The sequence below is a fragment of the Peromyscus maniculatus genome, chromosome 9 (assembly GCF_049852395.1).
Source record: "Peromyscus maniculatus bairdii isolate BWxNUB_F1_BW_parent chromosome 9, HU_Pman_BW_mat_3.1, whole genome shotgun sequence".
NCBI classification, from domain to species: domain Eukaryota; kingdom Metazoa; phylum Chordata; class Mammalia; order Rodentia; family Cricetidae; genus Peromyscus; species Peromyscus maniculatus.
This window is the reverse complement of record NC_134860.1, coordinates 68,017,740-68,041,227: the sequence shown is the minus strand read 5'-3', so window position 1 is coordinate 68,041,227 and position 23,488 is coordinate 68,017,740. Positions and strand designations below refer to the sequence as shown.

The 23,488-nt window shown below is 53.4% G+C and overlaps 1 protein-coding gene and 1 long non-coding RNA gene across 3 annotated transcripts in view; one reads left to right on the top strand and one right to left on the bottom strand.

Moving 5' to 3' along the window:
• Nucleotides 1-18,872, top strand: part of LOC121832344 (uncharacterized) — a 31,699-nt gene extending 12,827 nt beyond the window's left edge. Inside the window, exon 2 of the long non-coding RNA XR_006075991.2 lies at nt 18,267-18,872. This is a non-coding gene — a long non-coding RNA (uncharacterized LOC121832344). The remainder of the gene's footprint in view (nt 1-18,266) is intronic.
• Nucleotides 1-23,488, bottom strand: part of Pebp4 (phosphatidylethanolamine binding protein 4) — a 218,112-nt gene that overhangs the window by 1,535 nt on the left and 193,089 nt on the right. For both annotated transcript variants that reach the window (XM_076545279.1, XM_042285087.2), the window contains 2 exons: nt 12,961-13,006; nt 10,463-10,576 (listed from right to left, as the gene is read on the bottom strand). In XM_076545279.1, coding sequence (XP_076401394.1) covers nt 10,463-10,576; nt 12,961-13,006 — 160 coding nt within the window. The remainder of the gene's footprint in view (nt 1-10,462; nt 10,577-12,960; nt 13,007-23,488) is intronic.

Here is a 23,488-nt window from a genome sequence, read left to right as displayed (position 1 = left end):
GATATTTGTAGAGCCCCTCACACATGACAGAGATAGAGGCCTGTTTGTTAGAGGGTGATAATAACATGGCTCAGTGAGTTAAAGCCACCTTGGGCTTCCTTCCCCCGGGCCTTTATTTAATATACATTTCTGCCATCTCACTCCAAGTAGAGAGTATCATCAGATGGATGTTGATCTTCCCACCCCTTCTTCTTGAGTGTCTTCTGACTTCTGACATGACAAAGGCGTGGATACTTCTCATCACACCTGCTCACCCTAGCTGTTGGGGCCGAGATTGCTGTTCTTATAGTTTTTTTTTCCCCCAGAGCCCCAAGCACCTCACAAAACATGGCTCCTCCTTGAGGTGCAGGGAGAAGGGTTACACTTAGATCCTCGACAGGGATCAAGTGTGGGAGACATGTTCCCTGCCTGGGACTGGAGAGTCCTAGTCAGTGCCTAGGTCAGAGGGGTGACTTCTCTGGGAGGGGGGTGTCAGCCCAACAAGGTGTACCTTCTGTGAGGAGAGCAAAGGGGTGTTGTGGCAGGGAAATAAGCGTACAGCTCCAGGCTCTGGAGAAAGTCGAGAGAAGTGGTTGGAGGTATGTTCCCATGCTTCTTTCCCAAATCCCGAGCTTCAAGCACCCTGCCTGGCTAGAGGGTTGCCAGGAGAGTTCAGGAAGCACTGGTAGGTTTGGACTTCAGATAACAAGTAATTTGTCATATACCTTCCCCACCTACTTCATGGAGTGTACTTACGCTGATTTTTAATCTTTTTCTCTTTATTTGGGTAACTGTAATTCACATGTGTCCTACAGTGTTTTATTCTCTTAGGGGAGAGGCTAACTCTAGAAATCTTTCTTGGGTGGGAGAATACCCAAAGAAGGCCTCGCCCAGAGCACCGATAGGTGGTGGCCAATATGCCATGGTTTGTGGACGCCAGCTGTCACTGGGATCCAGAGGGAAGAGCGTCCACGTGAGGTCGGCAGCCTGGAAGTCCCTGCAGAGCATAGACCGCTGGTGGCCCCCCCCCCCCCCCAGTTATACCCACAGCCGCTTTTACAACGAGGCTGAGATCAAGCCCACCCGTGTTTTTCCCTCCCCCCACCAGGTAAGGCTCATGCTTCAGAGATCTTCCGAAGGACTGGCACATTTTGTTAACACCAACTCCCAAAAGCTAGAATGATGCTCCTGCAGACGGTAATGTTGAGTGTGCACCCGGTGGCGTTTGCTAGGAGTCATGTGTTATCACAGGAGCAGCATGCACATTACTTCACGTCACTTCTAATGTGGAGGACTGTGATTGTTCTGGCTCACAGATGGGATTCGGTGGGGTGGGGGCGTCAGGGCAGGATGGGGATACAAAGCCTTTTGAGGTTCCTTCAACCCTATTCAGTAACTGCACATTTGACTCAGCCTCAAGAGCTGTAGGGTTAGAGCTTAGGCAACTGTCTTGGGAACAGGCGGTTGAGACTCTGCCAGCTTGGCCTGTAGATAGGTTCTGACCACACTGGGCAAATCCATGGTGTGGCTTTGTGTCACTGTTCTTTTGTGTACATTGTGCCTGGTGAGAACCCCTGGACCCCCAAGGGGGCCAGGCTGGCTGGAAAGAAATTTTGGTCATCTGACCCTTGGAAAACACATGCAGGTAGGTCTCTGTATGTATGTGCATGCATGCCTCCCCCACTACCTGTGTGTGTGTGTGTGTGTGTGTGTGTGTGTGTGTGTGTGTGTGTGTGAGAGAGAGAGAGAGAGAGAGAGAGAAGGGATCTTGGGTGAAGTAGTGTATGGCAGGTATGAGGGGACAAGGTAGCTTTCTCCTTTCCTCACTGAGTATGACAGGAAGGAGCCTGGGTGGCAATGAGGGAATTGAAACCCATCACGAGATCAGAGTAAGCTGGTGGAAAGAAATCCCCTATGTCCCGAGAGAGACCTGGCTCCCCTCACATAGAGCTGGCCAAACCCTGTCTTTTGTGTGAGCTCAGAGTGCCCTGAAACACTTAGGCTCATTCTAGCCATATTTTTAACAACCTTGTGGTTCTCAGCAATTTGGGCAGCAGCTCCACAGAGCCAGGACCTGGGCGAACCTCCTGCTGGCTCTTCCTTTGGCTCAGCAGAGGACTCCTTACACACCCCCACTTGTTTCCTGCCACAGAGGGCAGGAGGAACTGACCCAGAGCAAGTTCTAGAAGGAAGAGGGGTGAGTCAGGCCCTCGGGGGCATGTGGGGAGAAATGGAGAGCTGTGGCTTCTGTGGTCACTGCTCAGAGGAAAGCCCCTTCCTGTATGGCACTGGCCTGTCTCCAAGCTGCAGGAAGAGGGCGGGACCACTACCCTGGTAGCCATCAGGATTCTTCTTGGCACAGGGCAGGGTGGTGAGTGCACTGCCCGGGGCTTCCAGGAGGAGGCAGCCTCTGGTGTTTATATCCTGGGCCACCTGGAGGGAGCCACACAGGGGCTGGCACACTCCCGCAGGGGCAGAGCCACACAGATCCTATGCAGCTCGGTCTCTGCGCTGCCTTAGGGGCGCTCCTTTCGTCCTACAGAAGCATCCTACAGGAGCTCTGCTAAGAGGCCACTGCTTCTGCTAAGAGCTGGCGGAGAAGAGGTTGGCCAAGGTGCTGATGTTGACTTGGTTGTGGAAGGGGGCGAGGGGAGCGTGAGGAACATATCTAAAGCCTGGAGGAATTCGAGCCACACTCTACGCCTAGCCTTACGCTAGGCACCAGGGTTCTGAGAGATGAAGGATCCTCTCTTCAGCATCCAGGAGAGGGACCAATCCTCTGAGTTTCACTCCCAGGGAATGCCATGGCTAGCGGGTTTGGAGCGGCCTTGGTGGTAGATGTTGATGGTCACTTTCTCCCTCTTAGGTCCCGAGTCCACAGGGCTGGTGTTTGGGATTCGCAAGTGGCAGCTGTGCGTGCCTATCACTGGCAGGCCTCAGCGGGATGAGATTGACAGTTCATCTCCTAGAGTGGGTCCACTCTGAGCTGAGTGAATCTCTGTGCTCACCCCATTTATGTGACCCTGGCAGGGCCTCCCTGGGCCTCTCTCAGGCATAGGTGGTGGGAGCTGCTTTATCTCTTCACCTCGCTTCATTCCTGGCCTCAGTGAAGTTCTAATATTACCTAATTAACACTGGATTAAAAATAACCCAGTCTTGGTCAGGGAGGTCTTGTCTAGTAGCACGGTTTTGTAGTTGGCTCCTGACTGATGCTCACAGTCCCTACAGCAAGCCCACTTTCAGATTCCCAAATATCACAGGTCAGGGATGCCTAACCCTGCTTTGGTGAAAGACAGTTTTTAGCTGGTTTTCCATTTGGTCCTTTCAGCGTAGGGATGTGGGGTCAGGAGACTGGGGAGGCAGCGCCCACTCAGGTAAAATAAGGAAGCGAAGACCAGGTTCTCGGCTATTGACTTTCGCCTCCTGCCCCAGTCCATCCAGGGACCTAGGCGCCCGGCTCTTAGCTGCCTGAGCCCCAAGGCAGGCGACTTATGTCTAACCAAGGTGTCTCGCCTCTTCCCTGCCCTTGGCCTCGCTCTACCTCTCCCTTTTGGGAGAGCAGGGGATGGCGGCGCTGAAAGAAACAGCACATATTCAAGTCCAGCCTAATAACTACCCCATGGAGAGCCCGGCTCAGGTCTGTAATTTGTTTGGCTCGCCGGGGCTGGATGCAGCGATGGAAGCGCTGATGCCTTCCACAGAGATTAATGATGTCCTGGCAGTGGTAGGCGGGAGGCCTGAGCCTTTTATTTTTTTGTGCCGTTAAATGACATCCAGAGACTTTCGCTCAGGAGCTGAAAAGCCCTCGTTCCATCACATCCAATTACTTCTGGAGAAGTATTTGCTGAGTGGCTGATCCCGCTGGCTCGAGAGGCTTTGGGACAGAGGGACCACTGGGACCTGGGACTTTGGTCCACATGGGCAGGAGGGAGGCTCTACCCTCTGTAGAAGAGAACCCAGGAGAGCTGGAGGGGAATGAGGGGATTTCTCATTGTTCAGCCAGGGGCCACTTGGGCTTCCTTCCATCTTGTAGCCTAGGGCCGTGATGGGGAAAGGAGAGAGATGAAGGAATTCAGTGGGCCGGGTTATCGGGCCAGGTTAGCTCCCGCCAGTTCCTGTATTTAGTGGTAGTAATGGCTGGCTGCAGAAATTTGGGAGTTATCTGTGGGTTCTCCATGATCTACATGTCCTCTTTTGCTTTGAATGGTTGATGTTTCGCCTTGCTGGTGTACGTTTCTCCAAAAGATCTACCTTCAGTCTACAGAAATTTCAGGTAGTCCCTGGACAGGGTGCCTGACTGTGCGCTGCCTTGGATGTTCCCAGCTGGGTGCCTGCCAGGGACCCAGAGGTACCAAGCTTTTGCCAGGTGGGTGGGGCCCTAGGAAAGCAAAAGAGATCTGTCTGCCACACAAGCCACAGTGGGATGCGATCAGGGGCTCGGCCCTGGGGGATTCTGGGGCCAGGCCAGGTGAACCACTGTGGGAGGTCATGGGGGGCTGGGTTGAGCCGTTCTGCAGTGGGCCCTGTGTGTGTGTGTGTTTGTGTCTGTCTGTGTCTATGTGCTGGAGGGCAGTAGTTTGAGGGTGGGGCTCTTCTCCAGCTATGACCTCCTTTTTTTTCCTTGGGCCTCTTCCCTTCATACTCCCCAACTTCCTCTGAGCTTTAGCTTTTGCCTACAGGCTTATGGGGTCCCTCCTAGCCTAGTTCCCGAATGTCACCCCTGCTTTTGCTTTGGGGCTCTGTTGCCTTCATGCCTGTGGCCCCACAGTGGTCCTGTCTCACTCACCCAGGTTGTTCTGCAGGTGTTCGGATCCATAAGCAAGACTTAGAAGCCATTGTATGGCAGGCCCATGCCTGTTCCTCCTTGTTGACCCTGGAATCCAGATGTCTGTGTGCTGGGGAGCACTTTACAGCTGTCTAGCTTCAAACCTTAACCATCCCTGCTTGCCATTTTCATCCCATTTGGTAGCAAGTGAGCTTTCCCACTGAAGGTCCCTGGGGTGGTGACTCTCACGGTGGCCCCATCCTGGACTTGTGGCCTTTGAGTGGCGTCTGGAGCAGGTAGTGGCATGTCATCTGTCATATCACAGAACATAGATCATGAGACCCACAGATACTCCTCAGATCCCAGCCAGGTGTTGCTACTTGCAAATGACTGCCAAGTCCTTCCTCTACTCTCTTCTATGTCCCCCCCCCCACAAGAGGAGCACGTGGCTGGCTTGTGGCAATGGAGGGCCAGTGGCTTAGAGGTAGCATAGTGCAGACTGTAGCTCTTCAGGAGTCTGAGGCTTAGCCAATGGCAGGAAGGTGCCATTGCATAAGATGACCACCTTCAGGCTCAGGACATGATGCAGTTGCTTCCTGTCTGTCCCTGCACCAGAGCCCAGGAAACTGGTGGTGTAGAGGGAGAGCAGTGTTGAGTGTCTTGGTACCAGTGGTAAGAGCCATCTGCCAGGAGAAGGTTGGCCTGCTGCTGCTAGCTGTGGATCCTTTGTTTGAAGTTCAGAGACTTTAATTTTCCTCGGTCATTCAGGGGATGTCAGTCACCACCCTGCCTCCTGATATGGCAGGGCGAAGGAAAATGTCACGGGGTACTGGGCAGCTGGCAGAGAGGCAGCCCTGCTGGCCTGGGGTTGGACAGGGAGGGGCGTGGATGTAGAGGTTGTCATCTGAAGGCATGAGTGCTCGCAGAGGTGGCTGCCTCTTCAGGTGTTGAAGGATGTTGACATGGTGTGTATGTGAACGTGGGGGTGTGAGAACGTGCAGATCTGTGTGTGAATGGCTTGCAAGTGTGTGTCTGTGGGTGTAACATCACACACACACACACACACACACACACACACACACACATACACACACACTTGGTGACTGAGAGGCCACAGTAGGCTTGGCGAAGTGACAGATGAAGGAAGGAAGGAAGGACCTCTTCTCTCAAGGAATCTCTAGTGTCATGATGGAAGCAGGATGGACGTGAGTAGAGCAGTATTTACTAACATGAGGAGACCCAGGCAGATGCCTGAGCACAGGACACCAGGAGAGCGGACACAGTGAAGGGGGCACTACCAGGAGAGTGGGGCAAGGCTGAGCTGAGAGGGGACAGCACACTGAGGAACTGTCCAGACTTGCGGCGGGGCGGGGGGGAGGGTGCTGGGGGCGGGGGGAAGGGACTCTTGGCCCATCTAGACTGGCAGACAGGGATGGGTGAGCCAGTTGTTCTGGCAACAGGTGAGGCTCCTAGGAATCTGTGTATTGTCGGGGTTGGGAAGAGGCGCCGCTATGGGATCAGTTGGTTCCTCTAGAAGATAGAAATGGAAATATCGAGGCCAAGGCTGCTGCTAGGAAAGACGTGTAGGGAAAAAACCATGGAGAATCACAGATGAGCTGAGGCCGTGTTTAGAGTGCACGCGCACATGCATGCATGTAGGCAGGACAGGGGCAGTACACCGGGAGGCAGAGAGTGAAAGTCCAGTACATCCTAGGCCAGAGTCGCCTCTAGCGCCAAGTCTGGGCAAAGCATGGCCTTTAGGATGATGCCAGTAAAATATGACCCTCCCTTGTCAGAGGTCGTGGCTTCAGGGGCCCTAATGGTACTTGATGATGTTTGGATACCTTCTCCAAAGTATTCTGTGTGCTCCAGTTCTCAGGCTGCACCAGGGTGGCACACACACCCAAGGGAACAGAGACTTGCAGTTCTATTTTGTCTCATGCACGGGGCACGATGTTGTGCACAACTCATTATGAGGCATTGTCCCGGGAGTGCCGAGGGCATTGGGCAGTCATGACAAGAAATGACGGGCTGTGGCACAGGCATGGCATCATGGCATCATGGCACCACAGGACTTCCTCACTAGATCAGGGTGGCTGAAACCCCTCTAGGTCCTCCCTGTGGAAACCCCACTTAGGAATGTCCGGAGTTGGCCCCTTCAGTCAAGTCTGGTCAACTCTCTCATTTGTGCGGCAGAGCACAGGAAAGAGGAACACAGGAAATCAGTTCCAGGTCCATCCATTGTAGACTAATCCGTTCCATTTTGAGGAGGTAGGAATCGAGGGGTAGGGGGTGTGAGGTGCAAGGTCACATGATGATTGAGAGAGCTTGCATGCCAAGATGTTCTTATGCTCTGAGTACGTGTGTCTGTCCTGAGTCACGGGACAGAGTAGAATCCTGAGGAGGGTTTCACCCTCTTCGCTTTGAACAACGCCCCCTGCCACTCGTTACCAGTCATGGCAGGTTCAGTGGCAATCCATTGCCACAGTCAGCCTGTCACCTACAAATGAGTCCCCAAGAGGACAAGGCCCTGAATAGGAATAGAACACAATTGGCTATACATTTATTTATTTATTAATTCATTCATTTTTTTTAAAGTGAACTGTACCCTGCGTCACACTGGGGACCTTTAGGTTACTTTAGTTTCAAAACTGCTTTGCAAACATTTAAATTGTCTAGCTAATGGGCTCAGCCAGCTTTCTTCTTTGATGTCCCTTTGCCTAACTCCTATAGCTTCTTCACCTTTCCCCTTCAGCCTCCAGAAGCTGCCCTTGCCTGTTCACCCTGGGGGACACAGCATCTGGTTCTAGCGTACCTACATCTCTCATAGCGCTAATCCCATGGGCAGAAAACGAGATCCGGGCGAGACCTGGGGCCTGTGTTCCTTGGCAGGGCTCTGTGCCCTGACCTGAGTGTTGGTTTCGCCTAGGGCTCTGTGAGTTCCGAAGCACTGTCAGGTAGGGCAGCGTGCACCAGGCTCTCAACACTCTGAGTTATGCAAGGACCACAACAGTCGCTGCTTTGGCAATCGCCCTGGGCCCATCTCTCCTGACCTCTCACTGTCTCGCATCAGCACTCCTCTGGGGGCCTCCTGCCTGGTTCTCTCGGGTTATTCAGATGACTTGTTTCTAGAGAGTCACTTTCATGTGCTTCATCTCCCACAAACGATCTCCACTGGCTTCTTGTGGTCTACCCACTAATGCCACATTTCTGGTAGCCCGTTTCTCTGTTTGCTCCGATTTTCCTTCTTTCTTTTTATCTATCTATCTATCATCTATCTATCTATCTGTTTTGGTTTTTAAGATAAGGTTTCTCTGTGTAACAGCCCTGGCTATCCTGGAACTGCTTTGTAGACCAGTCTGGCCTCGAACTCAGAGATCCACCTGCCTCTGCCTCTCAAGTGTTGGGATTAAAGGTGTGTGCCACCACCGCCTGGCTTGCTCCCTATTTTCTTACTTGAAAACAATAATAACAACAACAACAATACCCAACCAACTTTGTATCTTTAGTTTCTACAACCAAGAGCTCCCTCTTCCTCCACTCAAGAGTCCAGATCTTCTACAAGGCCTGATCTATATTCCACTCCTCCAGGAAGCCCCAGGGCAAGATGTCTGTAGGTTGGATGCCAGTGAGCACCTCATCTTTCTCGAGAGGAAGTTGAGGGCCTGAGAAGATTATCACCAGCTGGAGAGTGGAAGCAAGATTTCCTCACCCTACAGTAAAACACCTTGATTCCCTACCTGGACAAAGAGGGGTGCTATCATGGAGAGAAAAAACCCCAGGAAGGGGCAAGATCCACTCGCAGTCCACATGGCACTATTATGTCCTCAGAGTCAGAACAACGCAATTAAGGACTTAATCATAAGCTGTTCTGCACTGTTATTTAATCAGTTCCAAACTAGACTGTCAGCTCCTTGAGGGCAGGGAAAATCCTGTGGGCTCTGGGACTGTTTCTTCTTGGCACAAGGCTAGGCACGTGGAAGGTCCCCCCATGGTAGGGCCAGAACCTTTGGCAGCAAAGAAAACTATAGGAGCCTTCTTCTGCTCAGATGCATGCCAGGAGCAAGTGTGAGTGTGTGTACGTACGGAATGCTGGTTCTGGTAAAGATCCAGAGTGATTAACAATGGTGTCAGGCCTCACAGATTTGCAGTTTTCTTGCCTTGCTGTCTGTCCTGGGAGGGGAGGCAGCCTCCGCTGAGCACTCGAGTCACTGTGTTTCATGGATGTGAGCCTAAGTCACATCTCTGGAGCCTTGTTTCAGCAGATCAAGGCACACACCACCCACTTCCTCTCCTGCCCCGGTCACCATTCTTTCTGGCATCCTCTAATGCTCTTCTCCGCTTCCATCCTGTCAGGAGGAAGCCAGCTTCTCAGTGTGAGCCTCTCCTGAGCATTTTCTTCCTGGAGTCCAAGGTCGAGTGCTGAGGCCAGGTTGAGTGCCGAGGCACTGCCTTGTCCTACAAGAGTCTCATCGAATGGGCAGGAACTGTGTAGAGGGCGTTAGTTCCCGGCACCTTGCAGCTTTAGCTTACAGAGCCTCGGCGGCTTCCTGTCATTTGGGCGAGATGGGTACTCAGGAAGCTGGGGAAACTCGAAACTTGCTCTGGTCTGGTCAAGATGCATTCTTTTTTCCCTTTCTTTGTGCTTGCTCTCCAGACTTAAAATTGTGTCCTTGACAGAGCTCTTTAAAACAGACTTGCACGGGCGGCAAGGGACTGAAGGCACCTGGGGGGGGGGTTCATGGGTCAAAAAGTGGCACCATCTTGGCCCCAGGGGCCGAGTCCTTTGTGATGGATGGCCCCTGCTGGGCACACATCGAAAGGGCTCCACCAGCATGCCAGTCCCTTTCTGGGCTTCAGCTCCTTACCTCTGGAGCCTCGGGCACAGGCGATGTGACAATACCTGTGCCCGTTTCCCAGTGGGTGGAAGTGAGCTGGGGTCACCGGGGGAGAGGAAACGGCTGCCCACATCTGCCTTCTCACTCGCCTTGGCACAGCCTGGGGCACGTGTGTTTATGCACCCTTACACTGCCACCTGTGACTTCTACAGGACCTTCCCTTTTCCTGAACCCGGGAGATGACAGAGCACACAGGGATCACTGTATGTCCGGTTTCCCAAAGAGAACTCTAAGGCTCGCACCGTGACCTACCTGCAGTCTGTCTGGGAAACTTTCCAGCCCCGTTGTCGTGATGACCGAGGCCAAACCGGCAGGTTAGCCACGGGAAGGCTGTGGAAATGTGTCCTCTCCTATGTCTGAGGAGGATTGCTCAGAGAAGCTGGGGGGGTGGGGGGGAAGGGTGTGGCTGGGGACATCTTTGCCCCATCACTGAGATGGCAAGGCCGACCAGGCAATTAACCACTAATGAAGACAGACCAGCAGGGTGGCATTCCAGGGTACTCTTGCCCAGATTGGCCTCAATTATAGGGCACAATTACCTGCTGAGGTGTTGTAGGGTGGTTGCCTGTACATGCCATGCAAAGTTTTGGGGGCTCTCCTTGGCTGCTGTGTTTACTTCTGGGAGACAGCATCTGAGCCCGACACCTCCTTTAGGACATTCATCCCAATCAGTTCACTCCCAAGAAGTACTACCATTTGACCCCAGCCTCCAAGGCTCTTGGATGGAAATGGAAGTTCTGACTTGCCCGTAAAGACACACAACTTGAGTTTTGCCCCAGAATTCATCCTAGCTTCAGTGTGAAGGTCCGGAAGGCCTCACCTCGATCTCCATTCTGTTTGGGGGGGGCAGGGATGGTTGACGTTCCCTGAAGAAAGACAAAGAACTGGTAGCGGTGTAAGCCAGTGGTCGGTGGGGGGGTTGGAGGCCCGTAGTCTGTAGAGAAAAGGGTAAGAGACACAGGTGGGTTCACCACCATGCTACCCAGGGTGGGGTTACTGCTTACAGCATCTCCTGGCTGCTCTTAAAAAAAAAAGTATCATCTGTGTTTTTCCATCCCTGGTGACCTTCCTAGGGTTACCCGAATGACGTGGGACTTACTGCGCCCCTCCCTCCCCCATCCGGACTTAGGTTTGGTGGGATCCCCTTCAGTGTCTGTATTTAAGGTGTCTGTTTGGGATAGGTAGGTGTGTTGTTGTTGGTAGTGCAACTTCGGGTTGGCATGAAGACTCGAGGCTCCCAGGCCATTCTGGGCGGATGGGAGTTGGTGGTGTCCAGCTTTCGTGTTAGTCTCTCCTGATGGATTTCCTGCCTCAAGAGAAACCCATCGTCCCCTATGAGTGTGTCTGGCAGTGTGTTTTAATTAAAATTTTTTTTTCTCTTTTTATCATTCCCTTATGAAGTCAATCCCTAAAGAAGCCAGCTTCTTGGCTGGTCTGGGAGGATCTGGAAGCGGTTACTAGGGTGGGTGGGACCAGGTTCAAAAGGTTTGGTCACAGGCACTGTGGAAGCTGGGAAGCTCGGGGCTCGGGGGAGGGGGCCCCTTCCCTTTCATTCTCCCTCTTGGGGGCTGGCTGTTTTGGGGGGTTAAGACCGTAGGGTGAAGGTATCCTTCCTCTTTGCCTATGTAGCAACGGGGGACTTGGTGGGCCTGGCCTAGGCCTTCTAGGCCGGAACTCCTTCCAAGGCTGCTTTGTTTGCTCTCCTGTTTCCCTTTCTGGGGAGGACCTACAAGCTGGAGCCAAGAATCTTCCCGGGTCAGGGGTGGTGGGGGGTGGGGAGGGGAGGCACAATTCCCAGGAGGACGCTAGTGGGTGGGAACACTGGTTCTTCGTGGCCATCCTCCTCCTCCTCCTCTCCTCTCTTAACCGTGAAACACCAGAGGGGCTGACTGTTTGCCACTGTTGGAAGTGTTCTCATAGTATACTTCCGGCCACTGGGCCACCAGCACACTAAGAGCCAGGGGATTTCCTGACTCTTCATCTTTCCCGTTGCAGATCAGATTGCGTGTGTGTGTGTGTGTGTGTGTGTGTGTGTGTGTGTGTGTGTGTGTGTGCTCTGATGGAACAGAGCAGGCTGTGCCAAGAGCTGTGTTCGTTTGTGCAGTTCGGGGTCTACAAGGGGGCAGGTGATGGCATGCCAATGCTCCGAGGCTGCTTTGGAGCTTTGGAGTGTAGGGAAGTCAGGGGATTCCTCTCGAACACTTCTAGGGCTAGGAAAGACTTCTGGGCCTGGGGAGTGAAAAGACTGTCGCTTCATGTACGTGGGTATGTGGAAGGCAGATGTAACAGGTGGCTTCTGGCCGGGCTGGCGGGCTCGGGGGTTACCTAGTGCCCTTGAGGTGGGTACATTCTTTATGGCCAGAAGACAAACCTGAAATTAGAATTATGGATTTAATCTCAGGGGAGATGGGGATTTACCCTTACCCCTCTTACTAGGGCTTTCCTGAAGGAACCTCCTCCATTCAAAACCTCTGGTTCCCCACCTGTTGGCTAGGTATATAAATGACAGCTTCCTTCCACCCAGGACTTGGTTAGGTCCATTTTTATGAGGAGTCTGAGGTGTTGAGAAGTGAGACTGGGCCCCCCGGAAGTGGAGCTGGAATTGGCCTACATGATGCCAGCCCATGCTGCTTCACGGACTTGTGTGGGACCGTTTGGATTTAGTCTTTTGTCTGTGGTCAACACTCCATCTGAGTATCCCCTTTAAATAGAATCCAAGGTACACCTTAAGAGTGGGGACCTCAGAAGGAAGGGGATGGGGGTCTAGGGGTCTGGGAAATTTTGTCGTGAGTGCCCCCCATCCAGCTAGACCGCGGGCTGGCGTCTTGCCTTCCTTGTTGCGTGACAGAGGGAAGTCCTCCTTCCACCCCTAACTCCTGCTCCCGCCTCAGCTTCTTTAAAAGTAGACCTTGGGGCTGGGGAGATGACTCAGTCGGTAGAGTACTTGCCTAGCATGCATGAAGCCCCCCCGGGTTCCATCACCGGCATGGCATAAACCAAACGTGGTGGTGCATGGCTACAATCCCGGGATTCAGGAGATAGAAGCAGGAGGATCAGAAGTTTAAGATAACTCTTGAGCTATGTTGAATTTGAGGCCACCTTGGAATACATGAGACCCTGACTCAAACCAACCAACCAACCAACCAACCAACCAACCAACCAACCAACCAACCAGACCTGGATGTCAGTGACCTAGCCTACAGGTAACCTCTGGAGGCGACATTTAGTATTTGCACATTGTGAGTTAGTGTCGTGGTTACTCTGAGGACTGTCATTAATGCCCTGGCTGGAGACGGGATGCTGGAGGGGCCCACTCACCTGTTATTACGCTGCCCCGAATAGTCCCAGTTTTTAGGTCAGCGCCCTAAGAGGAGAGATAGGAAAGACTGTCGATTACTACCCGGGCAGTGATGGTAAAGGCTGACTCTTGCCACGCTTCAGCAGCTCCCCTCCCTCCCCAGCAGCTGGCCTTTTTCTGGAAGTGGGATGGCAGAGGGGGTGTGTGGATGCTTCTGGGAGAGGATTTTGGAGTTGGAAAATGGTACTTCGGGGAGCCTAGGGGAGAGGAGACAAGACGCAGGGTGTCAAGGGGTGGGAGGTGTCCCGGAGGCGGAGAACAGACACCTTCCCAAAGGGCTTCCTTAGGCTCGCCATCTGCACCTGAGACTGGGTGCAAGGTGCAGCTGTTCCTGGGGTACCTGGCCTGGCTGTCCCGAGGGGCTAGTTAGTTAACTCATCTTCATAGGAGGGAGGACTCTGCTTCCTCTGGACCCTTTAGCCTAGGAGGCAAGGAAGCCAAGCAAGGTCAGGGGAGAGAGTGGACTGCCTGAGTGGACTTAGCCACAGCTCCGGGCAGTCTTTTTGGCCTCAGTTTCTCTCTGCTTCCCTCTGCCCTCCTTCCTTCCACTCAGTGTCTGTGGGATAATGAGTTGCTCCTGGAGGCGGGTGCTAATTATTGTTTTTGCAGGGCTGGTGGGTGCTTAGATGAAAGAGACTGGAGCCAGGCCCCTGGGTCTGTGCCACAGCTCGGGGGGCCCCAGGCCATGCCAGGGAGCCCCGAGGGCCCTAGGTGTGGGGTTTTATAGCCATAATGATGGTGATTAGCTTAGTTCTTAATTGATTCTGCCAACACCTAACTGTGCCCTGGCCCCCTTTCCACCCAGTCTTTCCTGGGGCAGTCTATGCCTCTCGCTCCCTGAAAATGGAGGCAGGATGGAGGACGGGGGGGGGGGGGGGGAGAGTGAGGCTGGGGCCGGTGAGGGCTGTACCCTGGTTAGCTGATTGCCCTTTCTAGGACCTTCTTAGAAGGGACACTGATAGAGGGGCGTTAGGAATCTGACCTCTCTGGCTTTGGGCTGTGCGTGTCCACTGTTCACTGTGGGTGTCCCTTCTCGAGGCTCAACTCTAAGGGTCTAGGGCATCTTCAGGTAGGAGGAGGGCAGGAGGCTAGAAGGACAGAATCTACACCCTAAGCCCACTGCATCTGATTTTCCCTATTCTCTTTCTTCTACTCCTTCTATTCCTCCCCTCCCTCCCCCTCCCTCCCCTATTCCTGCGGCCTCGGGTGCACCTGGGTAGCCTTCAAACGCAGGCCCTTGCACTGATGCCCACTGATGCCCACTGATGCCCACTGTGGCCTGCCGGGAGCTTCTCTTAGTGCGGTCTCTCAGCTCCTCCACTTTGGGGCCTGGTCTTGTCTGGGGCTGGCATCGGACCCCGATGTGACCAGAAGCTGAGATGCCAAAAAGGCTGAGGAGGGAGTAGGGTGAAGGCAGGAGGTTTTGGGACCTGGAGGCTTTTCTCCTCAATGTCTGTCCCTTCCAGAAGGGGAGGTCAGGACCCAAAGGAAGCCTAGAAGCACTCTCCCAAAATAGCTCTCTTGACTACCCTAACAAGATGGGGAGGAGGCAGGGGAGCCCAGCCCAGCAGCTCTCTCTTCTCTGGCCTCCCTCTCATTCCTCTCCAAGGCAGCCCAGCCAGTGGTTTGTTTAAACCAAACAATAGCAACCTAGGTTGGCTGTTTCTTTTTAATCCCCCCCCCCCCCCCCCCGTGGGCTTGGGTCCCACCCAGAGCAGTAACGAGGCTCCTCTCCTCCAGTGAGGGCAGGGAAGCAGGGAGGGTGGGGGCTGAGACAATGTGATATGGGTCAGGGAGGTGCTGTTGTGGAATCAGAGCTGGGCCCATGTGGAAAGTCTGACTTGAAGCCTTGCTCAGACCTTGGGACTATCTTCTCTCTCGCTAGGGCTGCTTAGTAAAGACTGGATGCAAACCCCTGGGTTAGGCTTCCAGAATCGGGCCGTCTGTCCTTCCTATCTGCCTCCCTTGCTACCTCTCTGCACCTGTGTTCCACTTGGGTGCTCGGGACATTTAGCTACTCCGGGTGGCCTAAGCTGATCCTACAGATGGATGCCACTCTTGCTGGCAGGAAGGGCAGAACGTGATGGCAGTGGATCCATATGCAGTAACTGGACAGAGTAGCTGTGACTTAACTTGGGTTGGGTGAGGGTAGCTAAGTGTCCTTTGGCTATAATCTCTCCTCAGGTTGGTCCTGGAGGGGTTGAAATTCCTACTATGGGATCAACATCAGTAAAGAGGCCACACTCTAAAAGCTGAGAAAATTGGAGGCCCAGAGAGGCTAAACAAACTGTTGTCCCAAGGCATTTGAGTAATGAGTGGGAGAGCTCCAGAATGTTCAGGAAGTGAGGGACCCTGGGACTCCCAAGGCTGACTGATCAATGGCTCAGGCCTTTTAACCCATATTACTGCCCTGTGCCTTTTTCAGGACACCTTTGACACCCCTATTGCTCCACGGGTAAGCATTGTTTTCAGTTATCCATTATTAAATACACAGGCATTGGATGAGGGTGTGGCTCAGTAGAATGGGGGTGTTTAGCATGTGTGGAGTGTTGGGCTTACCCAAACCAAACCAAATAGTATCTGGAGGCCTGTGGCAACAATGGAAATCCCAGCCTAAAATATCTTGGTAGAAAACTACATCCAGCTTGGAAAGCTGGGGCACTGGAGGATGGTCAGGACTCAGTAGCAGAATATGAGAGGGATGTTGAGAAATGCCTGCTCGGCCCTAGTGGCTGGGCCAAGGAGGGACCCAGATGGGGGTGGGTAGGGACCTGGTGTCTGTCGGAGGGGTACAAACACCACACTTGCACTTTTGAAGGAGAACCCGCAAGAGACCAGGGACCACTGAGAGCCCCCAACACCCTTAGCTTTCTCCGCGGCCCCCGACCTGCTGTCTCCACCTGCTGTGGTGGTAGTGGTGGTGGTAGTGGTGGTGTGTGTGTGCGAGCATGCACACATGCCTGCCTATCTGTCTCTCCCACTGTTTACTCATGTTCTGATTCTCCAGAGCACTATTCTGTTGTCTGATCTCAGCACACTCCCTGCATGGGAAGATGGAGAGCGGTAGACCATGCAACTAGACAGAAGCAGAGGGGTTCCAGGGTCTCCAGGGCAGGGGCTGTAGCCCACCATCCTTGTTCCCCTGGGATGTCTTGCACACAGTGGGCAGGGGTGTTGCTCTTCTTCCCTTTGCTACCCCGGGTCAGTCCTGCTTCTCATCTATACTCTCTGTTTCCTCTCCTTATGGGGACACTCGTGCACTGCTCTACCCGAGGCCTCTCACTTCCCCCGCTCAGAAGCCCACACCAGATAAAGGCTCAGGCTCTTGATTTGCTTCATGAATCTCCGGTGGGTGTGGAAGGGGCCTAACTGTTGCTGGTCTCAGCAGAGTTGCTGGTGCTCCGGCCTCATTCTGCTGCAATTACCTACAGGCCACTAGCCACCCACGGGGGTGGGGGCGGGGGCTGCAGGGTGGAGGGGTGGGGGGTGGTTCAAAGCTCCAGGTCCTGGGGCCACCTGACCTCCAGGTAGAGGATCATGGAACATTTCCTCTCGCACTCAGGGAGACGATTTAATCTCTTCACCCACCTCTTCCCATTTACGCGGTGGACGCAATCACTTCTGCCTGACTAGGGATTCCCTCTGGCAGAGGGGGAAGTCTCGCCTTTTGATTTCAGGGAGAGTGGAGGGCATCAAAAAAGAGCCCCAAATTGGAAAGGAGGCAAGGCGCAGAGAGATAAGGGAGAGTGGGAGGAGAAGTGAGCAACAGACAGTCCTTGGGTAGAAAACAAAGAAAGACAGCACCCCTCAAACAAAACAACAACAACAACAACAACAACAGGAAACTGGAAACGGAATCCAGACTCCCCGACCCTGGCACCGAATGAGAAAGCTCCTTGCTGTTTCGCACAGCTGCCTGCAAGCTGCCAAGTGGCAAAGGAAGCCAGGAAAGGCACAACACTGGAAAGTGCTACCCAGCAATCTGTGTATTCTGCAATTAACATGGGCTAAGCGAGGGGAAGGCATTGACAGCTCCCGGGCTCCGAGATCCCCAGGGGCTGTGGCTGCCAGGCCACCAGATGCCAGCCTGGAGGAGACCCAGCTCTGGAGATGGTGCCTCCTCTGAGGAAAAGCCTTCCAGTCAATTAATCCTGTGGTTTGCTCTTGCCCTGGGGCTTGGTCACTGGTGGAAGTGCAAGGAAGCCCCTGGGAAGATGGAGGTGCACAGATCTAAGGCCCCCTGTCCACTGAGTGCTTCTAGACCCCAGGGTGTAAGGGGGCCAATTATTTTGCTCACTTGCTTCCTTCAACATTATGTCAAGATCAAAGACTCGTCAGGTCTTTCCCTCTGCCCTCGGGGGCAGTAGAGACAGCATGGTGAATACTGGTGAACAGACCAGCGGGTGGGCAGCAGATCCTGGTACCTGGACACCAGTTGGCAACAGGACCCCCAGGCTTGATTCCGAGCTTGGTTTCAAATCTAGGTGCCCAGATACCATAGTGGGGTATAGATGAAGAGGCATGATTGATTTCTCCCAGGAAGCAGTAGCCCGGGATGGGAGGAACATCACCCAAAGCTTAACCACCTTTTATCACACTGGGCTAGTAGGCAAATTTCCCAAGGCCAAGGTCAAGGTTGTCTGTGGCTTGAAAAATAGAGGTGGTCCTCGCCCTTTGTTCCAGGCCATGTGAGGTGTAAGTGGTGTCTCAGAAAGTCCTGCTCACTTGACACTCCCTGTATGTGACAGTCTATACAGCATGGAGTTGATTCTGAGGAATGACGTCTGGAGAGATGGGAAGATGAGTGGATGGATGAGTTGATCTGTGCGGCCATAAAAGCACTAATGAGACACAGTTCTTGGTGTTCTGAAGCCCACGGTCCAGAGGGGCAGATAAATCAACAGAGGAACGACTGTGTAGGCAGCCCTCAGATGACAAACGGGAGAAGACTTGATATCTGAGAGAACTCGAGAGAGGAGGCTGGTCTTCGGGCTTTGAAGGATAGGTCTAGTGTTTTGTTTTGGATGATGGATAAAACCAGAGAGGGAAGGACAGCTTGAGTTGAGAAATCAGCCTGCTGTTTTTTCAAGTCTGCACTGTCCTCCACAGACTGTGTTTGAACACGTGAGTCCCTGGCCAGTGGTGCTCTATTGGGAATTTGTGGAGCCTTTGGGACATGGTACCTAGATGGCACCCATAGGCCACTGGGGGCAAGCCTTGAAAGTTGTATGTGCTTCATTTCTGGTTCATTTTCTCTGCTTCTTAGGTCACCAAAACCCAAGGACCAGCAACGCTAACCACCATGCCTCCCCTACCATGATGGACTGCGCCCTCGGAAACCATTCGCTAAGACAAATCCCTCCCCTAATTTGTTCATGTCCGATCAACGAGAAGAGTAACTAACTGACATCCTCCTTAAGCGTGTGAACACGGAAGTGACCTGGAAGATGGGACAGACTGGACCACCTGTTAGAGCCAATCACCAGATGCATGTCTGAAAGAAACTCAAGAGAAGGGTGGACCTGCAAGGGGGAGGCCAGGCTCTGGTGTCAGGAACTCCATCAGGTTGTGGAGAGCCAAAGCTGTCAGCAGGCTGAACCTTGAGTTCACAGATCCCAGGCAAAGCCTTTCCCTTTTCCAGAGACACAGTTGCCATCCCAGGAGGGTTATGGGAGCTAGCGGGCTGAGCTGCCTCTCAGGTCAAGAGGGGATGAGGGTTAGGCTGGGCTTTGGTTCCCTGTCATGCCAAAGGTCAACAAGGAAGCGGCTGGATTCCATTGTCAGTGGCTTCCCTCAGAGCATGTGCACTTGGGATCTGGGGTCCCAAATGCCTCTCTTCTATAAACAGTAATTTTTGTTTGAGGTTACAAAAGGACCAAACGCTTATTTTATTTGAATTCTGTGTGTGAATGTGTGTGTGTGTGTGTGTGTGTGCGTGCTTGGGTGGGTATATGTATGTGTGTGTGTAGAGAGGCCACAGGACAACCTCAGTGGGGCAGGCTTCTCACCAGGGTTTCTACATGAGTTAGTTTACGTCGGCGTCCATTTCCCAGGACCATCTCTGCTGAAGCGCAGTGAGGCTGGGAGGCCACCCGCTTGGAGGGTAAAGGCCCGCTGCCCTGCTTATGGAGGCATGTTTCCTGGTCTGACTCTTGGCAGTCACGAGACTAAGAAAATGGAGATGTCCAGTTGACAGGCAGCTCAGGCATCCGACGCGACTGTGCCGCCGGGCCAGCCAGACTTCCGCCCAATGTCATTACCAATTAGCTACGTGACTTTGAGGAGCCAGCCATTCAATTTCCCAGTGTCTCAGTCTCTGTACCTCTAAGTAGTGATGGCAATGTACAGCTGGGGTTTCTCACAGGGCTGCTATGGAGTTGTAATTGGGAAACAGAGCCCTGAAAACCCCACAGTGCCGCCCAAGTGTAAGGGTCATTACTGAGCTGAGCTCTCCGCTGAGGCTTCATGAAAGGCTAGTGGCGGCGGGGGTGGGGGGGTGGGGAGTGTGTGGTGGTGTCTGTGGCTGCCAGTGCTCTTCGATTGTGACAGGCCCAGGAAGTGTCTGTGCCGGGTCAAGCTCAGGAGGCTAATGGCTGTGCTTAGGGCTCAGAGGTTATCCAGCTGTGACTGTGGCCTGTCCCGCTGGGCCTGTGCTCACCCCAGGCTTGTGGAGCAGGCAGTGTAGGATGTTTATTAATAGGCCTTGATGAGGGGCATTAACATCTCCTAATGACACCATCTGAGCCTGGCCTCTTTTCTTCTCTTACTCCTTGATCCTTCTGCCCACGCCCATCCCCCACCCCACAGAGACACGCACTGTCACGTACACAGAGAGCAGAGGGGCGCAGTGAGGTCTGGAGGAGGCTCGTGCCGGAGGGCCACGGCAGGAGCCATGGTCTGAGGAAGAGACGGCTTGGCTGTTGGGGGAATGGTCGGGAGGTCTAGCCTCAGGGGTCGGAGGGAGGGTCCCAGTGGGCAACAAGGCAGAAGTTGTGGGAACTTGGCCGGAAATGGCTTTGTGACTAAAGGGAGGCAGGACACGGCCAGACCTTTTCAGGACCGGCGGAGACGGGAATGGCTGGGGGAGTGTACACTCGGCAGAGGGCTGGCTTCCTTGAAGGGCGCAGCAGCTGGGTGGGGGGAGCTGAGAAGGGTAAGTGGCAGGGGAGAGACAGTCACAGGCAGGGAGAATGGTGACTGATCACACACAGGCACGCACGCACGCACGCACGCACGCACACATGCACGCAATATGCTCCAATTCTCACATCAAACATATCTATGCTCACACATACACACTCATAGTCACAATGTGTTCTCATACTCAATACACTCATACACCTGCACTTATGCATACCCATAGTCCACATATAATGTACACACATACAGTGTACCCTCACACTTATCCACATGTGCTCACACACACTCATACCTCCATTTCATATATGTACTTGCTTTCATGCACACACACACACACACACACACACACACGCTCACCCAAAAGGCCCATTTACAATTTCCCAACACATTTAACAGACATACAACACTCATATGTACTTACATGTTTTCACTGATTACACACTCTCTCCCTCAAATGGACACACACACACACACACACACACACACACACACATGCATATGTATGATCACACTTATCTGCCGATGCTTACCCACCACACACTCACAAATGTAATATACAGAAACACGTACACTCAATATACTCATGACATATATGTCACTCAGGAGCTCACACATACACATTTACAGACTTAAACACAGCAAACACAATGTCCCCACATGTACAATATGTTCATACATTCACACAGGCTCACACACAACCAGGACACATAGTCTCTCATACACTTGCCTCTATACATGAAGCAGCACATATATATGTGCACACATGTACACTCACACATGCACACATGCTCACATACACTAGCATGCTCACACTCAGAGCCCTATGCTTCTTACATTCTCACTAATACACAGATGTGTGGCCCCTCACTCACATGCTCTCCTCTCCCAAGCAGCCCCTCACTGGCGGTATTGCCAGGGTGTAAGCGTGGTAATGCGAGGGGCGGGGCAGGTGTCTAGGCTGCAGCTCGGACCGTGGGACTAAGACAAGTGGCAGGGAGTGTGGACAGACCGATAACTGACTGATGGAGAGTCTGTGGGTCGGCCCAGAGCTGGCCTGTTGCCCAGGGAGGGTCTAAGGGCTGGTAAGCCTCGGCTGGGCGGTGCAGAGAGTATGGGGGGGGGCAGCCTTCTGGGAGGTGGGCCCATAAATCTAGTCCTCCTGGGCCTTCCTCCCTGGCTGCGGGTATATAGGCTCCAGCAGTAATTAAGGCAGGAGAGCAGTTAATCCCTAAAACAAACAGGCCTTGAGAAACTGCAGCCCAGCTGGAGCAGGGAGCTTCAGGACTCCCTCTTCAGCCCTGGCTCTTATCACGCCTCATCTCTCACCTGTAGAACCCTGTCTTTCTGGCTGCTGACTGTACCCCACACCTGACGTCCCCCTCCCTGCCATGAATTGTGTGGAGAGGTGAGCTAAGGAGGACCCATATGCTGGGAGGAGGTGACCCTACCAGACTTCTGCTTCCTAATTCACGGCAGACCCCCAAGGAGTGGTGGTACCTGGCCAGGTTGATGTCTAGAATGTCCCGCCCTAACGTGGGAGGCTCCTGAGGTGGTTGGGATTGCTTTCCGGGAGCTACCTGCACCTGCAGAGCATCTGGGCATCGAGGAGATGAGGGGCATTTTTGAAGTTTGGGTCACACAGGCTGGGCTAGGGTGTAGGGCTGGGTGAGAAACCTTACCAGCAAGAGCCTTCTACTGTGGCTTCAGGGATAGGGATGGGGGAGCCAGAGCAGGAGCAGCCGGACTCTTGGGTCCCTGTCTCTGCCTTGTCTCCCTTCTTCGCCCCATTGGATGAGTCCATCCTAGCATATATTTCCTATGGCTGTAGAGAACAAATGGGTGAAGGTAGGGGCCCATGGGATGCTTCTCAGACAAATAAAGGATCAGAAGCAAGAGGACCTGCAGGGCCGGGTCCTGCTTTGCCACTCTGGTGGGAAGAAGAATGGTAATCCAGGCTTTTGAGCCTCCCATCCATGTAGCCAGGCTGGGGCTGCTGTGAGCAGGGAAAAAGGAAGGAGGGAGGGAGGGAGGGAGGGAAGGAAGGAGGGAGGGAAGAAGGGAGGGAAGAAGGGAGAGAGGGAAGGAGGGGTAGGGGAGAAAGGAAGGAGGGGTAGGGGAAGAAGGAAGGAAGAAGGGAGGAAGGAAGGAAGGAAGGAAGAAGGGAGGAAGGAAGAAGGAAGGAAGAAGGGAGGAAGGAAGAAGGAAGGAAGAAGGGAGGAAGGAGGGAAGGAAGGAAGAAAGGAAGGAAAGAAGGAGTGGCTTGAGGAAGAAAGATCAGGAACTTTTTGAAAGAGAAGATGCGGGCAAGGGTTGGAGGCTCTGGGAAACAGATCTTTGTGAGAAAGTGTGACCATAGTCCAAGTCCCGTTCAAGTCCCACCTCACTCTTCCTAAAGACTGACAGTGAGCCTGGCTTCTGTGTACTGGCCACTAGTCAGCCCCCTGTTATTGAAAACGCAGCTGCTCCAGAGCAGTAGCTGGGCCCATGCAGTCTCCAGCAGCCTGCCCGGGATGGGATGGGAGTGCTTTAGAAAATGCAGCATCTGGGGTTCCATTCTCGGCCTAGTGAATCCCAGCATTTATTTTAATAATAAATGAAACCCCAGGGAAAGCTGGTCCCAGTGATGCAGGCTTGGAATCGCAGCTGAGGTAGGTGGATCACAAGTTGAAGATTAGACTGAGCTACAGAGTGAGTTCGAGGCCAGGTTGGGCAACTTAGCAGGGGACTTGTTTCAAAAGTTTTTAAACGTGGAAAAAGTGGGGGGTGGGGTGGCTGGGGGTGCAGCTCAGTGGTAGGACGCTTGCCTGGCATAGGCAAGACCTTCGGCCCAATTTCCAGTGTGGTCAAAGGAACGAAACAATCCCCCATCCCTCAACAACCCAAGGTGATCTCATATATATGCTTAACCTGGATACTATCTGCCACGGGGTGCTGGCTCCCTAAGCATCTCTGGGTCCAGGAAGGGGACCGGATTCTCCAGCAGACATACGGCGGCCGCAAAGGGAACCCTCTGTGTTCTGGTCCTGGGTGGACTCCACTTTCCCGTCTTTTCCAGGCTCTGGCTCCTGGGCAGCCTTTCCTTGATAGGCCCGGGCTGACCTTCAGGTCCTAAGGTGCTTACTTTCAAATTAAGGTGGTTGAGACAGGGTGGGACAGCCAGAAGAGGGTCACACAGGGACACGGGGCTTTGAGTCCTTGAAGTCTTGGGGGTGAGACGGTCACCCCATTTGATAGGCACTTGAGGGTACCTGTGGGCTTTTGGTACCCCCCGATAATCCTTCCTCAGACAGCATGCCCTCTGGAACTCTGTGTGACGTGGGGTAGGTAGGGACCTCAGAGACCAATGGC